The sequence below is a fragment of the Glossina fuscipes genome, unplaced genomic scaffold (genome assembly GCF_014805625.2).
Source record: "Glossina fuscipes isolate IAEA_lab_2018 unplaced genomic scaffold, Yale_Gfus_2 0, whole genome shotgun sequence".
NCBI classification, from domain to species: domain Eukaryota; kingdom Metazoa; phylum Arthropoda; class Insecta; order Diptera; family Glossinidae; genus Glossina; species Glossina fuscipes.
Genome location: NW_023998414.1, coordinates 43,507,190 through 43,528,317, shown reverse-complemented (window position 1 = coordinate 43,528,317; position 21,128 = coordinate 43,507,190). Strand labels below are relative to the sequence as shown.

The window sequence follows — 21,128 nt, the reverse complement described above, 5'->3', positions numbered from 1 at the left end:
TTGTTTGTTTGTTTGTTCATGCAAATACGATGTACTAAGCATTTTGTATTAAAACAAATAGCAACGCTTTATAATAACAACACATAGCACATAGAAATCTCCTTTTACCATATAATCAACTTATTGCGGTCTCGCTGCTGCTGATTTCCATTAAAAACTCACGCTTTTACCATTTAGTTTATAATGTTAATATATAAATAATTTTTCCTTTTTACTTCTTTCTTCCTTTTTACTTCTCTCTCTTTACTGCCTTCTTTCTTTCTTTCTTTCTTTCTTTCTTTACAACAACGATGGGCAAGAGAGATTTTCGAAATTCGAGAAAAGCATGAACACCGTATGTTGTCCAAAGCACGTACGTGAACTTGAACTAATAATAAAGCGTAAACCTAAATTTACGTTAACTTTAACAGTGAACAGTGAACGTTTTAGTGTAAAAAGAATATAAGAAACTATTATAACAATACAACACGCGCGATAATCGCCTGGGCTTGCAAAGTAACGCATGGACCGACGCTTATGGAAAAGTTGATAAACCTTTCTACTCTTCTCATAACTCGAAGGGCTTATTATTAACCCAATAATGACAGTTCGAAGTGTAAAAAGGGAAAGAAATCTCAGTCGAAAGTGATTGCGTTTTGAAAATACTCTAAAATTACTCGATACTTTTCGCTATCGCTTTCGCTGACCTAAAAGCGCCTCAAAATCGACAACGTGCAAATAGTCTGCCCGTCTGCCCTCTAATTAATAAATCAATATTACGGAAACGACATGCTCACGTCAACCAATCAATGGAAATTCAAAATTTTTCAAAAAAATCACGAAAACCAGGAAATTTTATCCTATGACTTATACGCCTAAGCGGCCGAGTATGCAGAGTCTCGACTAACAACGCAATGAACGCAACGGTCGTGGCTTCAAACCTCAAGTGCGGTAGAGTTTTCAATAAAGCCGATAGCCTGAGATGCTAGAGTTTTAAGACTTTAGCCTTGGAATTTTTTCTCTGGCTCCAAGAGATTCGCAGAGAAATCCCAGAAGTGTCTACCGTAATAGTATACTGGTTTTACCACAATTTTGAAAAAGCGCTACGAACTTTTTTAAAACAATCACATATAGATAGTAAAATAATTAAATTAAATTAACTAATTAATCACTAATTATTCATTGCATTCGTATGCAACATTCCCGCTTAGCTTGTTACGCAATGACATACTTCCATCGTTGCTATTATAAATTATAGTTATTTGGCAGAAAATGAAAATTCTTTCCATAGTTTAGCTAGCGAAGCACTTACAAACACAAATAATTATCCGATGAATTTCCAACTATTAACCCACTGTTTGGGGTACATTACCTTGAAATTAATAATAATAATAATAATAATAATAATAATAATAATAATAAAGTTTCAAGAAAGGCCACCGAACGAGTGAGCCTCAACGATTTCGTTACCCGCACAAAAGCTGAGAGACAAGGTGACACGTTTCATAGTTATTGTCTTTAATGGATTGCAGTTATATTACGTTACGATTGAAAAAGCAATAAAAACCGGCTCATCTCACCATCGCCATCATCATGATTATGTTGTCCTCTCTGTATAAGCAACAATAGCACAACAATAGCAACAACATTTGATAACATTTCCGCTTTGTTAAACGATTAACGCAAAACGATCATCTCTTGCAAAGAATTTCAATCCAAGAGTCTTGAGTGTTTAACATTTTTTACTTGAAAGATTTAAAATAATTCGTTTAGTGTTTTGTTAGAGCTTTTTACAAATATATTTTTTATTTATTTATTTATTTTTTTTTTATTTCTTAATACACGAACATAGAACGATGGGAACTTCTCTATAGAAATTTTCCAAGAAAGAAAAAAACAATTCTAGTTAAAATTATTACATAATCTAGTTTCTTCTAAACGAAAAAGAAAAAACAAATATATAAAAAAAAAATTATTCCCTCTGTCTCTCTTTACTTAGTAGTTGTAGTAGTTGGAGTAGTAGTAATAGTAGTAGTAGTAGTAGTAGCAGTAGTAGCAGTAGTACTAGTAGTATTGGTTGCACTAGTGTGTAGCAGAAGCAGAAGCAGCAGCAGAAGCAGCAGAGGTTAATAAACTGCGTGTTGTGTCTTGGATTTTTCCACAAGACTAGTTACAGAGAGTTTTTGAACTTGCACTTGGATGCACACATATGCCCGTACAACCAGTAAACACATATCTATTAGGTTTAACTAGCACGCAAGCATAGAATACAATCATGTCACTCTATATGCATGCATAAGCATTAAACGAAAATGTTTTAGTTTATATTTAGTTGTTGTTTGCAAAATGTTTAATAAGGAAAACAACATTAAGAAGAAAGGAGAACATTTTTAAGAAGTTATGTTTCGCTTAAACACAACAAGCGCAAATTATGTTATTTTGAATTTCTCCCGCAGTTGATTGTTAATTGGTATTTAAATGCATATGGAAGACGACCACCTGAAGTATGCGGGACATCAAAATATAATAATAATAGTAGTAATAATAATAATAATAATAATAATAATTGTAATAGTAATGGCACGAGATGAAGTAACAACAGCCTCCCATCGCAGCATTCATACGAAATATATGCCGTTATATGACAATAAGGTCTAATTTTGAACATTTCATGGGAAAATTTAATCCACAATATGATATATAATATAACCTACAAATTTACTAAGCTCGGACCACAAATATCTATTTCTCCGATGGTTTTCGATGTACTTCCCAGTCCTTTGTTGTCAACCGATGATCGGTCGTAGAAAAGCGAAGCTTGGGAAATACTCGTACAGTCTTAGCTGAATATGAAGTTGAGCACGAATTGGGTAACGTCAGCTAAGAAATTGAAATTTTGGAAAATAATCCTTACATTGCATTATATTTTCATCAAGAAGTTACGCCTTTTAACACAAAAAAAAAAAAAAAAAAACAAACAAAAAGAATCGCGAATCGATTATTTCGAATACAAAATCATTAGGAATGGTGCGTATCCACTTGGGACTTATTTTTGATTGTTAAGGTGCTTTTCAAAATTAAATCATTTGCAATTTAATTTAAATATTAATTTGCACAAATAATTTTTAACGCGGAAAAAGTATACAATTATAAAGTCGTTCGACTTCCGGGAAAGAAAGACAAAAAGCAATTGAACGATAATCAAAATTAAATTTTATTTATAAATTAAAGTGAATTGGAGTATGGAACTTGGGAAAGTTGTAAATTGACCCTTAAGTCAGTTAGACTTACACTTCAATTGCAACAATACCTAACGGATATAATCACGCTTCCGCTGCTGTCTTTATTAACTTTTTATTTTAGCCTTTCTTATCTCACTTCACTTACTTCGTGATGCGCTTCAATGATAATCACCAGAAAAATTCCATTCATATATGAGCTGATCATGGAAATGGGTTAATGGGCAAATATCCACAAACAATATTAAACAATCTTTCTTTTCTTGCACTTATGATCAAGAAGAAAGAGATGGAATGATGAATAAAGATATGAACTAAAGGTTGTTGAATTATTGTGGACGCGTCTGCCATCGATAATTTGAGAACTTTGACAGGAAAGAAATAAAGAAAGGAAAGACCGAAAAAGAAGAACGAGATTTCGGTGCCGACCAAATATATAATTTTATATCAAAATTTATGTATTTCAATTACCTCGTTACGTTTTTCAACCTAGTGAGTTGTTTTTTTTTATTTTTTTTTATTTTCAGAGAACATCCGCTATTTGTGTAAAACGGTGACTGTCAGAAAGAATAGAGTAAAGAAAATAAAATAGGGAGTGCAGGCTGCTGCCTAAAAGCTGTTATCCCTTTACCGACTCAGCACTTATTGTAGCTACCATCTCTGTAGCTACAAAATCCTACTGCATTTAAGATTTTAACTCACAAACTCTGAGCTGGCAGTCACAATTCTTACCTACTCGGCCATTGAGACAAATCCCAGCGAATAAAAGGAAGACAAATATCTCCATATAATGTAAATTAATGTCTCTTCCTTTCTTTATAAATGCAGCGGTTTATACACAAATTGTAGATAGAAGTAAAATAAAAACAAATAAAAAAATTATATTCGATCGTAGCGGCCGAGTCGTTATAACCATCATTGACGCACGGCTGGTCTATCTGTTTTATCTAATGAGTAACAAGCAAAAAAAAAAAAAAAACCGGGAGGACAAAGGTGTTCGCAGTTTTTGCTGCATAGGCATGTGTGCGTTGTAAGCATATCCTATGACCGGTTAGGAAAAAATTGCAAAATCTTTTTCAAAAGGAAATCGAATTTATATTTTATAATAAAGTGCTGTCGTGACAGATATTTGATGTCAGATAAAAATACAGAACAAATAACTTGAAGTATTTTCAATTACGAAACGCAAGAAATCTTAATAGCTAACAAATAATGAAAAAGCCAAAACCCTTAAGAGGAAAAAATGTTAACCGAAATGTTCAGCATTAGATATAATAAGGTGGAGACAAGAACATTAACACCACTAATGAGGCACTATGCGCGAACACTACCTTTTATTTTATTTGCAAGACTCAGTTCTGAGTGAGTTCACGGGTTCAGTCGATATTTACACAAAGTAACAAAGCGTTGAGATTTCAGATTTTGTGTAATTTATTTTCGTTTTTTACCTATGGTTGATGTGTTGTAGAGAAATCATTTTTCATTTCTCACAGACTGCGATTTTAAAGAAGCAGGTGGCAGACAAAATATCGCAGTTTATTTTTATTTATTTATTTATTAATCACTCCTCAATATATGTTGCAAACGAAACAGCGACATTGATTATCCAATAAATGATTGAATGCTTTGGAACAATGCGATGAAACCAAGTTCAAAAATCTTCAAACGATCATAAAAGAGAGCACGATAGGTTGTACCGCCTGCCTTAAGGTTTGTAGTTAAGTGCAGATTTATTATCTGTGGCTATAAAATCGGCTTACTCGAGCAACAATTGCAACAGTTTCGTTTCAACAAAACGCTGAAACACAGCATTTACCCTAAAAGAATCACCATGGAATTCGTAAGAATAGAATGAAAACGGATTAAACAATTAAGAAAAAAAAGAAGAAGAAGAAGAAAAAATAAATAAATAAAAGTCTTTTCTTTACATTGGGTTTCAGTTAATCAGCGTAGCTGTAGTGATTTTGAGTTCGATATGATCTCAGCCCGGGGACCTTCCAGTAGTTACTTGCCGCCCAGTTATGCAGTAAGTAAGACCCCTTCGCACTTCCAAAGTGCAAATTCAGGATCGATATCATTAGATCAGCTATCCGCAGCATCCAAATCAAATCAAATATCCATCATAATGAACGATTATAATAGCGACAGCGGTGGAAACTATAATTTCGGGTATTCTCTTGTTGTCGCCTCTTTACAAACTTTGTCTGTCTTTACGATGCTTATTCGTTTATATTTGCGTCCAAACTATAGTTCGCAATTTTTTAAATATATTTTCACGAAATTTTGTACGTTGTTGTACCTCGTGGCCTAAAAACAATGGCCATTGAAAATCGGTTGGATAGAAATATGTTTGTTTAAGGCAATTTTTTAAAAAGATCTTTACATGAGAAGAAAATGGTAATTTTCAATATTTCCCAATAGAACTCGCTGGATAATAGGGTTTCGGCATACTAAACTGATGTGAAAAACTTGGATCAAGTTTCACCCATTTTTTAAATACTTACACGCGTTCCGCTGAACACCACGCCTTTATGCGGCAAAAGGATTCAATTTTTCATATATATTACATAATGGAAACTGATCCGTAAACGGAATTTGACAAATAAACATTAGCTGAACCAAATTTGGACCGTCTTCTAGCAAAGCCATTAAGATAATTAATGTTTTGGTAAATAAGGTAAATAGAAGATGAAATAGTTATGGTACTGAATTAGACTTAACGCACTTAGTTTGTCTCATTCCACTCTCCAGGTCCTTTTATGTGATATCCTTATCGATGGTAATGTGATGAAAAAATTATATCACTGCGTCCGTATGCTCATCAAAACTGAATTAGACTTAACGCATTTAGTTTGTCGCATTGTACTACTCTCCAAGTCTCCCATACCCATATCGATGGTAGTGTGACGAAAAAATTAAAATATCACCTCGTTGTGTCCACTATATTTACATTAAAATTTACGTATTTTAAGGCAGATAGTATATGTTCATTTGAGACAAGTACAAAATAATTTTAAACTTTCTTAATAGCCAGCATAACATCTGATAAAGAGAAAAAAAAAAATTAAATTTAATCACTTATACCTTTGTGTAGGCACGGCCGATTTTTTCCATTTTTGCACATAAATGTGAAAAATTTGAGCTTACAGAAGCCCACAAATTTTGGTTAGAAAACGCTGCGCTTAAGCTTTACCCAATTTGGTCCATTTTCAGTACCAATCTGCCGGCAGAAAAGTTTAATGTTTCTATTAAATTTGAAGCCGTTTCTCTTCAGTTTTGGACCAAGGCCAGACAGCACATGGCTCAATCAATAGAGAATATCACGTTGATCAAGAACATGTAGACATTGCAAAAATGATGAGAAAAAGAGTATATCCGCAGCCTTCGGTGGTGAGTACAAAAAAAAAAAAAAAAATTGAATTTAAAGAAATTAAAATTTCATTTGAAAAATTCAATCAAAATGAAAATGAAGGTGAAAAAAATAATTGAAATTGCTTTCAAAGACTTTGAACTTTAAATAATTCATAGAGTTATATCAAATTTTTGGATTGAAAAGTGTGAAAATATTTATGCAGCCTTAATGGAATGTTGTTTTTTTTTTCTTTTTTTTTTTTTTACTAAATTCAATGGTATGGGAAAGCCTAAAAACAAAATTTTTTCATTATATTCATATTATGCGAGATTAAATTAATTTTTATTAAAAAAAAAAAAAAAAAAAAAAAAAAAAACGGCATATATAGCCATAGAGGTTGTTGACCTTCGAAGAGATTTCTTGAGATTTTGTATTTGCGCAGTCATATGCGCTTATGCGATATTAATGAAAAAAATAAATAAATTGCTTAACTTTCTGCTCAAATTTATTTAATTAAAAATGTGTAATTAAATGAAAAAAAAAAAAGTAAATAAACAAATAATGAACAAAACCAAATACCTGAATGGGTGCACACCTCTTGCCAACAATGATTGCTGTCAAGTGTTTCCGCAGAAGCGTTAAACAAGTATGTACGTATTTATGTAAGGACACAAGCACAATTTTGCTTTCATCTTTCATAAAAAAAAAAAGAAAAGAGGGCGCCTTGCTAAAACGAATTGTTACTTTACTTAAGTCTTTTCCGGTTTTAAGAATATTCCAATAAGTATTGTATTAAACGTGAATGATATTTAAGGTATTGACAACATCATCTTGAGTTTGTATGTGTATCAATAACTTTATAGGGGGAAAAAAAGAATACATTTTACTCATCTGTTATATATTACATGAAACAACTTGAAATTTTCATATACAACCATCTTATCCATTTAAAAGCATAAATTGATCACGATCAGTATGCAATTAAAATGATGCGGTAATTAGCCAGGATTCATGTCAAAATAGTTTGCAGCTGTGTCCGCTCCCTCACCGCCATTTTTTTTCACACCCATCACCGAAGGATGACGATTATATTAATTTCATTTATTCAATGCCTAGAAAGAAGAAGCCTCAGAAATCCTATCAGAGATCACCATCAAATTCTGAATAGATTTAAACGTATTCGTCTGTCCGTCTGGGCGCAAAACTGCAGTAATCGATTTCAAACAGAAATACAACAAGTTCGTGCACGCAGATTGATATTAAAAATGAGCCAAATCGCTTGAAAGATACGCCCACAGTACAGCCCTAAACCGAGAACACCTTTGCTTTTCTAAAGAAATATTGGTTTCTCGCTCATTACTCATACGCATACACTATTATATTCTGTAGGCGGTGTTGCACCGAAAATGGGAAAAATTGATCACGTCCACCCAATATTACAATATGAGAAAATTGAATATTTTCAAAATCCCATAAAACACACGAATTCTCGAGCAGTTTCTAATCCGAACGCATCTAAGCATGTCCGTCTGTTCATCTATCCATCTGCATGTCTGCCCAACTGCGTATCTGTGTATCTGTGGTAAACATTCTCCCGTTCGCAAAAATAAAGATGGCGCTTATATACCTGGGAAAGAATCTAAACCGGTTAAAGGACATGCCTACAACGCCCACAAACAACATAAAACAAAGACTGCCAATATCTTGCATTTCCATGTTACAACCAAATACAATTTTCCTAAATGTTTTTTTGTTTGTTTGCTTATTTGTTTTGTCAATTACTCATTGGAGAATTATTCATAATTTATTTGGTTCTTCAATTTGTTTCTTTTCTGCATTAAAGTGTATTTTATCATCTACAACTATGATAACGATATCTTATCACACTTACTATCTCTTCAAGTCAATATAATTTAAAAAAAAAAAAAAAAAAACGGAAAAAAAACTATCAAAGCAATGTATGATGAAATTGAAATTGAAATCAATAATCATTGAATAAGTTCTTGCTATTTTCAAAGAATGACCATGACAAGCACTATAAAGTAGTGAATGAAACTGTGACTTTTATTGTAACGCTTCATTCAAAGAGTAGCGCAACTTGCAGTGTGCCATCCAATATCCGACTAATCATAAAACAAAGTGGTTGGACCATTAATGTCGACCATAAAGCTCAATGTTCACCACGATCCAGTTAGGGGCGCAAATCAGCCGGATTTACCCAAACAAAGGAAATTAAGACGCGAGATCATTATTGGCAACCATTAACGCGGCGATTGTACGTGCAAAGAGGCGACAAACATTCCAAAGCCGTTGAAAATTTACTTGGAACCGCTAACTGCATTCATCGGACAGCAGTTCTTCTAATTAGAAACTGATTCATATGATAACACTGTTGTATGACGATATCCAAACATGGATCGTTTTGTGCACAACCTCAAAACACGAATAGACTTTTCAGCACGAAATTGATATTCCTCCTAAGCGATAAGAGATGCAATGCGTAACGATCGTTAATGGTTTAAGCAAAATAGTTCATGTCTTTTAGTTTTTTTGTAATATACATATGTATATATATATTAGGCTTACATTATAATGTACAGAAACTTAATCACGCTCGCAATACTTTCTGATAATCCCATTGTTAAGGGAAGGATTCCATTTGTTGTAAATAAAAAAATTTTACTTTTATCCGAATACGAACATTTTTCCAAATATTATTATACGAGTATATGCAAAATGTTCTCTTTCAATTTCTGGAAGAGAACGGTAAATGCCAAACAATCACAAACTATTGATTTTCATTTGCTTTAGGCCTTTAGACGAGGCTGCGTTGTTTAGTGCAGTGAATCGAAAAGTAATTTAGGAAAACCTCCGTTGACTAATTCATTGATTGCGTCACCGTCAGCTTTAAAAGTAATCACTACCAGCAGCTTTATTGGCCACTTATAACCAACGACCTACAAAGATCAGTGAGGTAACAACAACTTCTGGCGGTTCAATTCATTCGCATTCTATCTTGGTAAAGTAAAAATCAAGACAAAAATCAATATCGTCAGAATACTAACGACATTTACGAGGAGTAAACAGTATTCTGTGTGAGCACACTTCAAATTATGCAGCGTGAATGCATTCCTACAGAAAAGGAGCCAAATTCGCCTTAAACAAGCAATGATGCAAAATTCGTTGGAAAAAGCTTGACTTGCAGAATAAATAATGCTGCCGTCTACTTATATCTATTAGCCTTCATTCTCAATCAACATGAACCCAAAAAGAATTAGCTCTGAGACTTTTACTCTGAAGATCACTATTTCTGTAGGAATAGGAGAGAGAGCATAGCATAATAGATATAGGGCTAGATGTGTATTCTTCTTCTATTTCTATTTCTACGCCTAAGTGAAAAAGAACAATTTAATCACTTGTAACTTCCTATGGTCATTGCCGACTGTTTTCCATTTTTTTAAAGTGTTTCGTAAAGCAAATGTGGAAGATTTTAACCTTCTAATTTTTACAATTTCTGAGTAACGAACAAAAACCCACAAATTTTTGTTAAAAAAAAACGCAATCGCGTTCAGCGTATGCCCCGCTAAGGGCTACGGCTCAGATCAATTCGACCCATTTTCAATACCAACCACTTTGCAAAGACTTCACACACAGAAACGCAGGCGGACAAATATGGCAAAATCAATTCAGAATTCAAACCTTTTAGGTGTTACATACATTATGGAAAAACACAAAATGACTATATCCCCATTTTACACAGTGATGGGTATAAAAATGCCACTGTTTATTAAACATTAATATAACAATACATTTAATTAAAGTTAAAAACATAATAAAAAAAAATCCATTTCGTAGAAAACAAAAAGTAACTCGTTCGTATAAATGAAAAAAGTTGAAAAACAAAAATTAAGAGAAAAATATATGCTTCAGTGTATCGGTATACGATTGAAATGTTGAAATCGCTCTACTTTACTAAGGTATTAACAAAGCTTCGAGTAAAGAAGAAAAAAGACACAAACAAACAAAAAAATTAAATAGACATACATAAAGACAATAAAGTGTTTACCACAAATGCTGCAAAAAAAAAAGAAAAAAAAAATGAAATGCGTGCGACGTCAAAATTGGTCTATTTAGAGTTGTAAAGATGAATTTGAAGAATGCATGTAATAAACGAATAGTCTTTAAAGCGAACAAGGAGAAATGCAATATAATGGATGGTTGAAGAGACATAGGTAATACCAAAGACTTGCTGAAAGCGAAAAAAATATTAAACTCCATTGAGGCGAGCAAACGATCCCTAGAATAATGTCATACATTTACATGCCACGAAACCAGAAAATTCTGCTCACCTTTCAATGGCGTTGAAAGCACAAATCCCTCAACAAAAGCCAAAAATGTTTGAACGCAAAATTCCATACATAAATCAATTTAATTAAAAATTTTAAAAAATATATGATATTTCCGGAATATGTTCAAGATTTTAAACAGTTTTAGTCTTACTCTAGTAAGAATTTTTCTGAAGGCAAAGTCAAGAAAAACGAAAAGCGAGAAATGTGAATTGCCAAAGTTACCCTTTTGGCGCAAGTAATGTAAACTCAATCATAGCAATTATGATCGTTGTACCTGCCGCAATTTATCATATTTATATATATACATGCATATGTGAATAATGAATAAGAAAAACCTGATCTCGGTGTGCACGTTCAACACCTGTGAGAATGCGTGGAAGAACGAGAGCACCGTCTAGCGAACAGACGAACGGACGTACAAGCTGAATTAGATCAATTGCAAGCTTGATCAACTAATCCGGGAGCAGGCTCCTTCCTTTGGCCATTTGCGAACAAGTTGGTAACACGCGACGTACCCATGCCATCCTGTAGTAATGGGCAGCAAAAAAAATTTTATATTTCTTTCTTTTCTAAAGCGAATTTTTCAATAATTTGTAATATGACGAATAAATGATGAATAAATCAATTTCGTTTCATTTTCGTTTACTTCAACAATATAACCGCACTGTCAATTTTGAATAGCAATCAAGGATTACAAGCTTCAACTGTGCGAATGAAAATAAAAATCTCTGAATTTAAATTTAATTTAATTACTTTACTGCTTCCAATAAATTTCTCTGATGCATATAAGGCTAATTGGGGGTCTATGTATTCACACACATAAGCACGCTTTCGTCTAATCTAACAATTTACTGTCATTTCTCAAGGACCGGTTAAAACACATTGTTGTTCATATAATAATGTCTGACTGCATTAATAAACGTGACTTTCATTGCACTCACTATGATGGCTATGCTAGATCTATACAGATTTTTGCCTTTGCTATCATATTACTAATAATAAGCGATAAATTTTGAAAGGAATTAACTTTTAAACAGGTTTTTCTAATATTCCTAATACCTCGTGATCCTTTTCATTTTTCTTCTTTTATTTTATAATTCTAACATATATAGCAGGATCCTCAAATGAGGATCACTTCTTTTTTTTTTTTTGCTTTGATTGCCACCATTGCTAGCGTTTATGTTGAGCATTGTTACGCAATATTAATCGCGGAAAATCACACATTTGCACGAATTGTTAAAATTTATTAGAAAGGCGAAAAAAAAGTGTGCGAAGCTCCGCCCGCTCATCTGTTTCATTAAATGGCAACGGAAATAAGCAAGCAAATCGATTTTTAAATAAAGGAAATCCGCAATCTGTCCTTGGGGTCTCCCCCTGCAAAATTCGGTATGGCTTACGATTTGGAGGCGTAATTTTTCAAAAAAGGAAATAGCGAAGCAGTTACCTTCTGCGTACAAAATCATCGAAACTCTGATCACTGATATTTGCTGGCATGAATTACACGACTTTGATTTGGTCGAAATGTGATCCCAGCAACAGGACGCAACATGTCATATATTTCATACAAAGAGAGAGAGAGAGAGAGAGAGAGATAGAGACAAAAAGTGAGAGAGTGCGCTAAATGGTCGTGAGAGAGTAGTTCAATTCTTGTGTAATCGGTAGAAATGCAGATGTTAGTAGATTTCCCGGAATCAGATTGTGCGATACAATCGCACTTTCTTCCTGTTGGGGTAATCTCCAATTATTGACTTACGTAGATGACACGAATGCTGAGTTTCGATTTGCGAATTGTTGCTGAAACGAAATGAAATCAAGTAAATGGATAGCGAGTAACAGTGAGTAAACTTAGATTGACGGCACGTAAGACAAGATGCTTCTTTTTTTCGATAGGATTGCAAATGAATTGCACTCCCAGAGCTTCTCCCACCTAAAATATTCATCTTCGCCTTTAGACATATTTTTGATGTTATTCAAGCAAGCCTTCAGATTGACTCGGACAAATTTGAAATTCACACTTACAATGTTTTATGTTGTTTAGAGACCTAATCGAAAGATTGGCGGTCTTTCCAGCTTGACTGCGTTGGGGAGGTGCTTTAATGACACAAATTTTCAAAAATAGCAAACTTAATGAAATACATACTATTATTGATTGAAATTGAAATTTGTTAAAAATATTGAGCCGGGCTGCATATGTTACTATCAACTAACAAATGGCATAAAAAATTACGTGATTTTCATATACTTGCTAATAGTGATTGCATTTCTTCGGCACAAGAGCAATATAACTCTTTAACTCTCTGCTTTCTTTTTCAGTTGAACTTTCCAAGAAACAATTTTTCAGTAATAAAGTATAAAAAATAATAATAAACATAGCAACAACAATAGCAATAGGCAAGATTTTCATCATTAATAACCGATAAATAAATGATAATAATGGTATATAACTTTCTGTTCACGATCTTACATTTAAAAAATAAATATTTTATGTAAAAAGATAATTACTATTGTACATGAATAAACCGTAAGTTAATTAAATTTATTTTTCTATCAAAATTGCTCATTATTCTATGGATAGATGGCAAAGTGAAATGAAATGAACAGAAAAACGAAGTTGAATTGCGCGCTTATCAAAAATATGTGATTTCAAATTGCCATTGGCCATATGCATGTGTGCGAATCATTCATTATTGAATGGCCAGTTAGTTTTACTCCGTCAATATTCTTATAATTGTTTCAATTACAGTTATACTAAAATTGACTTGATTAAAGTCGACATTATCCCGTTACGGCGGCAAAAGAAATTGAAGAACTAATGAAACCGATCTCAAAATTATTATATGCTATATTACATATAAATCATAAATGGTGAGCATTCAACAGTTTCTTAAAGACAGATTTCTTAATTATTATTGCCGTCTGGCGGAAATAACATTCCAAACATGATCTAAATGCTTTCAATACCGTTAGTAGGGAAAGGGTAACTAATTTGAACTGACATTTTTTTTAATACTCATCATTATTTAACTTACCTTTTAAAGGAGGAAAATCTTTTATAAGACTTATGCCAATTATATGCTAACACATATCGTATATCGTTGATTATTAAACAAAGCAGACATAAAGGCAGATGATAGTTGACTCCGAATACAAAAAAAAAAAAAAAATAACAAAGTTTTTATATACCAAAAAAAGGAGCAAAATATGTTCAATGTTCAATGGTATTTCAAATTATACGATATTTGAAAGATTACGCGATGACGTCAAATAAAGAACAGAGTATCATAGGTCATATATTATACGCATTGTACGTACTCACGCTCAAATGCGTTCTTAGTACTCATTGTGCAACGGATAGATTGTACCGATTAAGTCTAGCCCGGACGTTATGATGGGAAGAAAAAATTTAAGGCAGAATTCGGTCTAAGAAAAAAAAAAAAGAATTTCAAAAACGAAATTTAAGCTTAAAAAAGTTGATCAAAAGCATAGAGATATGTTGACAATTCCCCTCATCGTAACTTGTTCACGAAACGAACCAAATTCGTCGTCAACGAGAACGACTAAAAGGCATATCGAAATTCGAGCATACATTATAAGGTCTTTGCCCATATTTAATAGGCTTTCTATAGTGAATACATACGTACATACAAAATTTGAGATTTCCAAGTTTGCTTTTGATAAAAGAGGCGACCTTAAAACGTACATTTTTATGCTAAGTGTTAAATAAACAGCAGTAAGAGCAACAGCAGCGACAGCACCAGCACCATCATCTGCTTTCACAAGATTTCAATTTTATGGTATGCTTGCACACAGAATTATGTCGACTTCATTGTATTGTATTTAAATTTTAGACGAATACCATATAGATGCCGTTAGTCACACAAATTAAATAATTAACGGGATTTTCCATGTTTTTTTTTTTGTTTTTTCTTATGCATGAGAAATCTAATATTTTCCTTAGTGTCTGTGTCTCGTCTTCTTTTTCTTGCTTTCTCTTTGCTATTTGTTTAAATCATGACCGTAACAATAAACTTGGAATCAGGGTAATTTAAGTTAGCAGCTCTTTACTATTTCATCGCTTAGATTTAAAACTCTTAAATATTTTTAAGAAGTATGCCATAAAAATAAATTGCTTAAAAAAATAAAAAAAAAACTTTAATTTTTCGAAATTTTTTCGACGATTAAAAGAAATATAATTAAATTAGAAAGTTTTTTTTACCGAAAATTCACGATCCACTCGCTCTTTGCTTTTTTCGTATGTTTTCCAACAGTCGGAACTTTTCATTCACTGAACATTTCAATTCGCCCTTCGCCTCATAATCATCATCATTAGGGTTCAATAGCTGCTTTCTTCATAATAATATATTAAGACCGAGCGATTCATGAAAGCTTTCCTAAAAATTCACTTCTCATAAAATTGAACGCAACAACCTTCTGCCCATATTTAGCGACCAATCTTTCTGGCCTAGCATCGCTTTTCCATTTGAAAAAGTGGTAAAAAATTTGAAAGTCTTAACAACAACAAAACATCATTTACACACATCTCACCACATTCTCGTACATTGAGCCGTATTTCTGAATGGTTGAGAAAAATTTCAAAAGTCTTTGTTTATGTTTAATATTAGGGCATACAAAAAGTCATTGCGATAATTTCCGCGGGATGGTCTTAATGCCTGCGTATCAGTCTGATTGTCTTAAACGAACGTGTGCTTAAAAGGTGACATTTCAGCTCACATTTTTTGTGAAGACAGTTTTCGAATTCTTATTTGATGCTTTTCAAAGAAGCACTACGCTCTGGTCGAAAAAGTTGATGAAACTTTGCAACGCTTGGAGTCAGTAATATGGGAGGTACTAAACATTAACCATCATGACAGTTTGAAATCATTTGAAAAAAGCAAACTACAAAAAGTAGCTCGAAATCGCGGAAAAACCCGCAAAGGCTTTTTACAGGACCCATTATGTGTGCGTCTTTTCTTTTTAGACCCTAGCTGTCGCTTACTGTTCATGTGGTTGTTGGAAAGTGAGAAAAATCTTTCGAAAATAAAATTTCTTTGTGCCATAAACTATTCATTGAACGTACATTAGAGACTGACTGACTGACTGACTGACTGAAAGAAAGTAAAAAACCATTTATTCTTAGCACAGCTCTAAAGTAGACACTACTAGCATTAATCTTGAATTTAAAATAAGAAATTAAAAAAAAAAAAATTTTAAAAAACTCGTTGTTTTTATGAGAAAAAGAGATCAAGTTTTTTCAGAAAAACATCTAAAGGCTATTGGTAGGGAGTTGAAGTAGTAAACTGAGAGCGCTTAATAGTAAAATGTACAATGTAATGCGAATCTAACGGTTTGAACATAATGAAACCTGTTGCAAAGGAAAGTGAAATATCGATGACGACGACGACATCGAAAGATTGCATATAAACAACAATACGCAGGCATTGAAGAGAGTATATGTAAAATCGAGAAATAGTCATTCATAACCGGAAATATTTCAGGCAGCACGACGCGCACTTTGGAAAAATTTTATAGTTTTGTTCATTATTAGAAAAGTGTTTTTTATTATTAATGCAACGGTAGTTTAATCAGTACTATCTTGTCATTATTAATATATATATATATATATATATATATATATATGTGTGCGAGGGGCGAACACGCATTTGAAATTATTGTTTTAATCAGAAATTCAAGTTTTCTTCTTCTGTTTCGCTATTCTCAGCAAGACAAATTAAAGCGGTTCGGTACTTCATTGCCTCCACATTTCAAGCTAATAGCAAATCTGTGACCCTAACGATGATGATTATGATGATGATGACATTGTTCTGATTTTTTAATGACCTCTAAAAAAGAAGAACTCTTTCATTTAAAACATCGCTTATCTTCTGATTTTCTTGTAAGACAAATATGCAAAATTCTTTCCCATCGCATTCATTCCGATTAATTCCTATTACTTTTCCCTATGAATTTAAATTTTGTTTATTTTTATTATCATTACTATTTTGTTGGATAATTGTAACCTCCAAAAGTCACTGAAAGTTAATCGTACTTCTATATGGCAAAATATTATGATAAATTGTTACAATTGCTATGTTCCGTACCATGTGTTTGCTTTGAAAACTAAGTTATTCTGAAACTATTCTCAGAGCTGTCTGTTAAAGCAATTTAAATAACTAAAATTAAATAAATTAAAACGTTATAGTTGGCCAAGACCGACTGTATTATATACAAGCCGTACACTCTCATTCCCTCTCTCCCTCTTTCTCTCCAACACAATTCACTTTACTTCCTTTACTCTTTAAAACCTCAAAAGTTCTTTCTTACTTTTCTTACTTATACTAAAAAAAAATAAATAAATAAAATAACTTTATTGAGGCAGCCAAGCGTCTGAAAAGTAGACCAAGTTAGTCAAATTTCGTATATGGCGGCAGTAGATTCACAAATTTTCTATATTCGTTTAATATGTTACAATACAACAATTTTTACTAGATTTCGTCGAGAAACCAAAAAAAAAAAAAAAAAACAAAATTCAAAATTATCTTTACCCGATTTGTTTTCATTGTGCAATCAAATTTTGGGCGTTCGTCTAAAGCATTTTCAATGTCTCCTAGAATTTTTCGATGTCAAATAAGTCCACGTATCTGGTCCTTGTGGACATGATTGCAAACGTATGGCAAAACTTAATGTACGCTTATCCCAAACGGTGTTAAGTGTAAAAAGTAAATAATAATAAATTAGTTCTGAAGAAAAACGTGATCGCTTTAGTGAAAAATTTTACGCCTAATAATAACTTTCGTGAATCATAAAGCATTGACCTTGACGTTTTTTTCTGAACGACAAAAGAATATATTAACACTGTGATCTCATTCGTAACAAAAAGTAAGCATCGAATTCTCTCTAAAGCACACATTCTCCAGCTTAGTGCGTTTATAAGAAATCGGTATAGCAATGCAAAATTTCCTCTTAATTGACATTGAAAGAGTGAGTGAAAGGCCGAAGCCATCATCGAAAAATTGAAAACATGTATAGAAAAATGAAATCTTGCGCTATAAAATTCAGATGATCTCCACAGAGTGAATACCTAGATAAAGAGATCTTTTTAAATAATGCAGCATATTTACGCCGGTATAAGTTTTGCGAGGAAGATAACATTTCTCTTCTTGTCTTGAATTATAGGTAAGAGGCTTCCAAAAGAAAATAGGCAGGATTAACATGATTGTTCTATATATATGCATATAAATATAAATCAGCATTCAAAAGTAATTATTTTTAATTTGGGTAAACGCAATGCAGCAACGTCTGCGGCATATATTTCTTCGATGTACATTACATATCTATACATAAATATCACAAATAGCTTAAATGTCATCAAGTGCGAAAAACGTACGATTCGAAACGACGGTCAGCTACTACGGTAATAAGAAAATTTGTTTTATGAGAAACTTTCAAGCATCACCTCATTTCGAATCATTTTTTATATACAATATAGAAATTGAGAACGAAGAATATGAAGAAGGCGAGAGAGATAAAGAAAGCTAGCAAAGCAAAAGAAGAATTAATAAGAATTTCTGTCGCGTTTCTATAATCGTTTATTTGTAACTGAAGCTTTTTGCAATTCTCTAAGAACAAATTTCTTTAACGGAAATCAATGTAACTTAAGAACCGAAGCATTTTTTTTTTTTCTTTTTAATCTTTCTATCACTATAATCCGCTTGATTGAGAAACGATGATGAAAGCATCTGTGTGCAAATGGGTTGATCGAAGCCATTACCACGCTAGACTTTCCTAAAGATGTACAAGCGATATCTTCCTTAACCGATCATTTATAATATTACGGAAAATTTATACAAATTTTCGATTTCCTAGCACAGATTGCCGGCAGATTGCTGCGAAACAGACTCTAGAAATCGACATATTTATTATAATTAATTATTAAGAGATTGCTAACAATACAAAGGTGATGGCAGTTATTTAACTCGGTTCGTTATCTCGTGTTGTTACGCTGATTAGAAATATGTTCATTTGATTGGCCGGCCTTACGATCGAAATTTGTGGGTGTTACAAGCGCTCTGATAAAATTTTTATATACTGCCAGCGATTTATGGCAATAAAAAGCTACATACATACATACATATACATAATGGTATACGTTTACATTTAGCGAATGTTAGTGCCGATATTTTTCTATTGAATATATTGATTGTTGGTTTATCAAAACACGTAAAAATCACCGGTGCATTGGTGCTCAAGGTTTTATTGATAACAACAGAAAGCGATAACTGACAACTGGTATATGTCAATTTTTGTTTCTCTGATTATTTTATAAACATGTGTATATTCCTTTAAATTCAGCGCGTAGCAAAGTAAACAACAACGATAATAGGTGTGGTAATTTATATTTCCGTATATAGCGGCATTTTACAATTGAACTACACACGCATACGTACGGTGTTGTTGTTGTTGTTGTATTAAAAAATTTCCAAAATTCAAAAATTAATTAAAATAATTGCATCACATTTCTTTTTCCCCTCTTTTCGTTTTCTCGTCTATGTTGAGATATACGCAAATCATTTACAGTAAGTACAAGCGCTTGTAGCCATATAAAATTTAGAGTGTTTGTATTGCAAGCCTAACTTTCTTTTTGTCTCTTACGCGGCGATTGAATTTAATCCTTTTACTCTGCAAATATTTTATCGAGAAAAAATGTGACCGAAGAAATAGTAGACCCTTTACAATTTTCTCAATTTTTTTTTCTCTTTTTTTTTTTTGTTTTTAATTTAAACTCACCTCATTTGTAGCAGTTCTCATTTTAATCGTATTCGTTGAGAAAAAAAAAATACTTTTTTTCGTACAAAAAACTGAAGCTTAGCCTTGAAAGAATTTTATATAAAACACTTTTTAACCACTTGTATAAAATGTTATAAATAATTTATAAAAAAGTTTTTTTATTATTATAAATATATTTTTGAAATTTTTCTTTTATATTTTCTATTTATTTATAGTAATTATAATGGTATTTTTTTTTCGCTTGTTATAATTTTTCTTTTCACACAAATAAAAAATTTTCTCATCCGCTCGATAGTTCTGTAACGTTTCACTGCTTTTACTTGACTCTCGACTTGCATTTGCTGATGTTTTTTTTTTAAACAGTTAACAAACAATCGATGGTTTGTTGTGAACGCTTTTATGCTTAGCTGGTTGTTAAAGACAATATCAGTTTCAAAGCTTAATAACAACAAACACAACAATAATAATAACAACAGCAATAACTACAAAAAGATTAAGAGACCGAAAGAGAGCGATCGTACATAATTATTACCCTTTATTTAAGGCCTACATTTATTCCCATTTTCTTCTCGTTTATATCCCCACTTGGAGAACTTAGGGCAATGTCTCCATTTTTTAAACACAAATCAAATTATAAAATTGTTGAATTATTTTGCCAAGGATTGTTTTATCTTGTAAACTGTTTTACTTGACATAATGATAGTTAATAAGTATTCACACATAGGTGATAAAGCTCGATGCACCATTAGTTAGCCGACATTAAAGTTTAGTTTTGATGTTTTAAACCAAGCTTATTCAAATGTAAATTCATACCGCTCAAATGAACACCAACTATCTTATAAGTGAAATAAATAAAAATTATTTGAAATCATTTCTTCTTTCCTTTTTTCGTTTTGGTTTGGTTTCATATTAAACTCTAGTTAATAGATATTGTAGATAGTTTTATTAAGAGTGTGTTATTAAGTTTATGCAATTTTCAAATGAAATTGCCGTGTGTTATTATCTGGCATTCTATAATTGTATACGTACATATTCCACAAGACGTTCGATTATAAATTAATAAATAGCAATAAATTGTATTTAAAATAATCTCAACTATATATATTTTTTCAAATTTAGTACGAATTGCTGTTTATAAACGGGTTTTGACAAGAGCCAGCGCGAGTCAGGATGGCCGAGTGGTCTAAGGCGCTGCGTTCAGGTCGCAGTCTACTCTGTAGGCGTGGGTTCGAATCCCACTTCTGACAATGACGTTTTTGTTTTTAAACCAACAATATTTTAACAGTATTTAACGGTTCCGGCGGCCGCCGCTTCATTTTTTGTTTTTTCCCCCTCAAAACAAAACATACATTACTACTAATGGTGTTTCGCATAATCCATAGTAATTTTTATTTTATATATAAATTTTGATTATAAAAAATAATA

At 32.4% G+C, this 21,128-nt stretch overlaps 1 protein-coding gene and 1 non-coding gene across 2 annotated transcripts in view; one reads left to right on the top strand and one right to left on the bottom strand.

The window, feature by feature from the left end:
- LOC119635362 overlaps nucleotides 1-19,864 on the bottom strand; it is a 30,089-nt gene extending 10,225 nt beyond the window's left edge. The window contains exon 1 of the mRNA XM_038030160.1: nucleotides 19,704-19,864. Coding sequence (XP_037886088.1) covers nucleotides 19,704-19,724 — 21 coding nt within the window. The 5' untranslated portion in view covers nucleotides 19,725-19,864. The remainder of the gene's footprint in view (nucleotides 1-19,703) is intronic.
- Nucleotides 19,865-20,867: 1,003 nt separating this feature from the next.
- Nucleotides 20,868-20,950, top strand: Trnal-cag. Its single transcript has one exon. It is a non-coding gene; the product is annotated as a tRNA-Leu (tRNA).
- The last annotated feature ends 178 nt before the right edge of the window (nucleotides 20,951-21,128 follow it).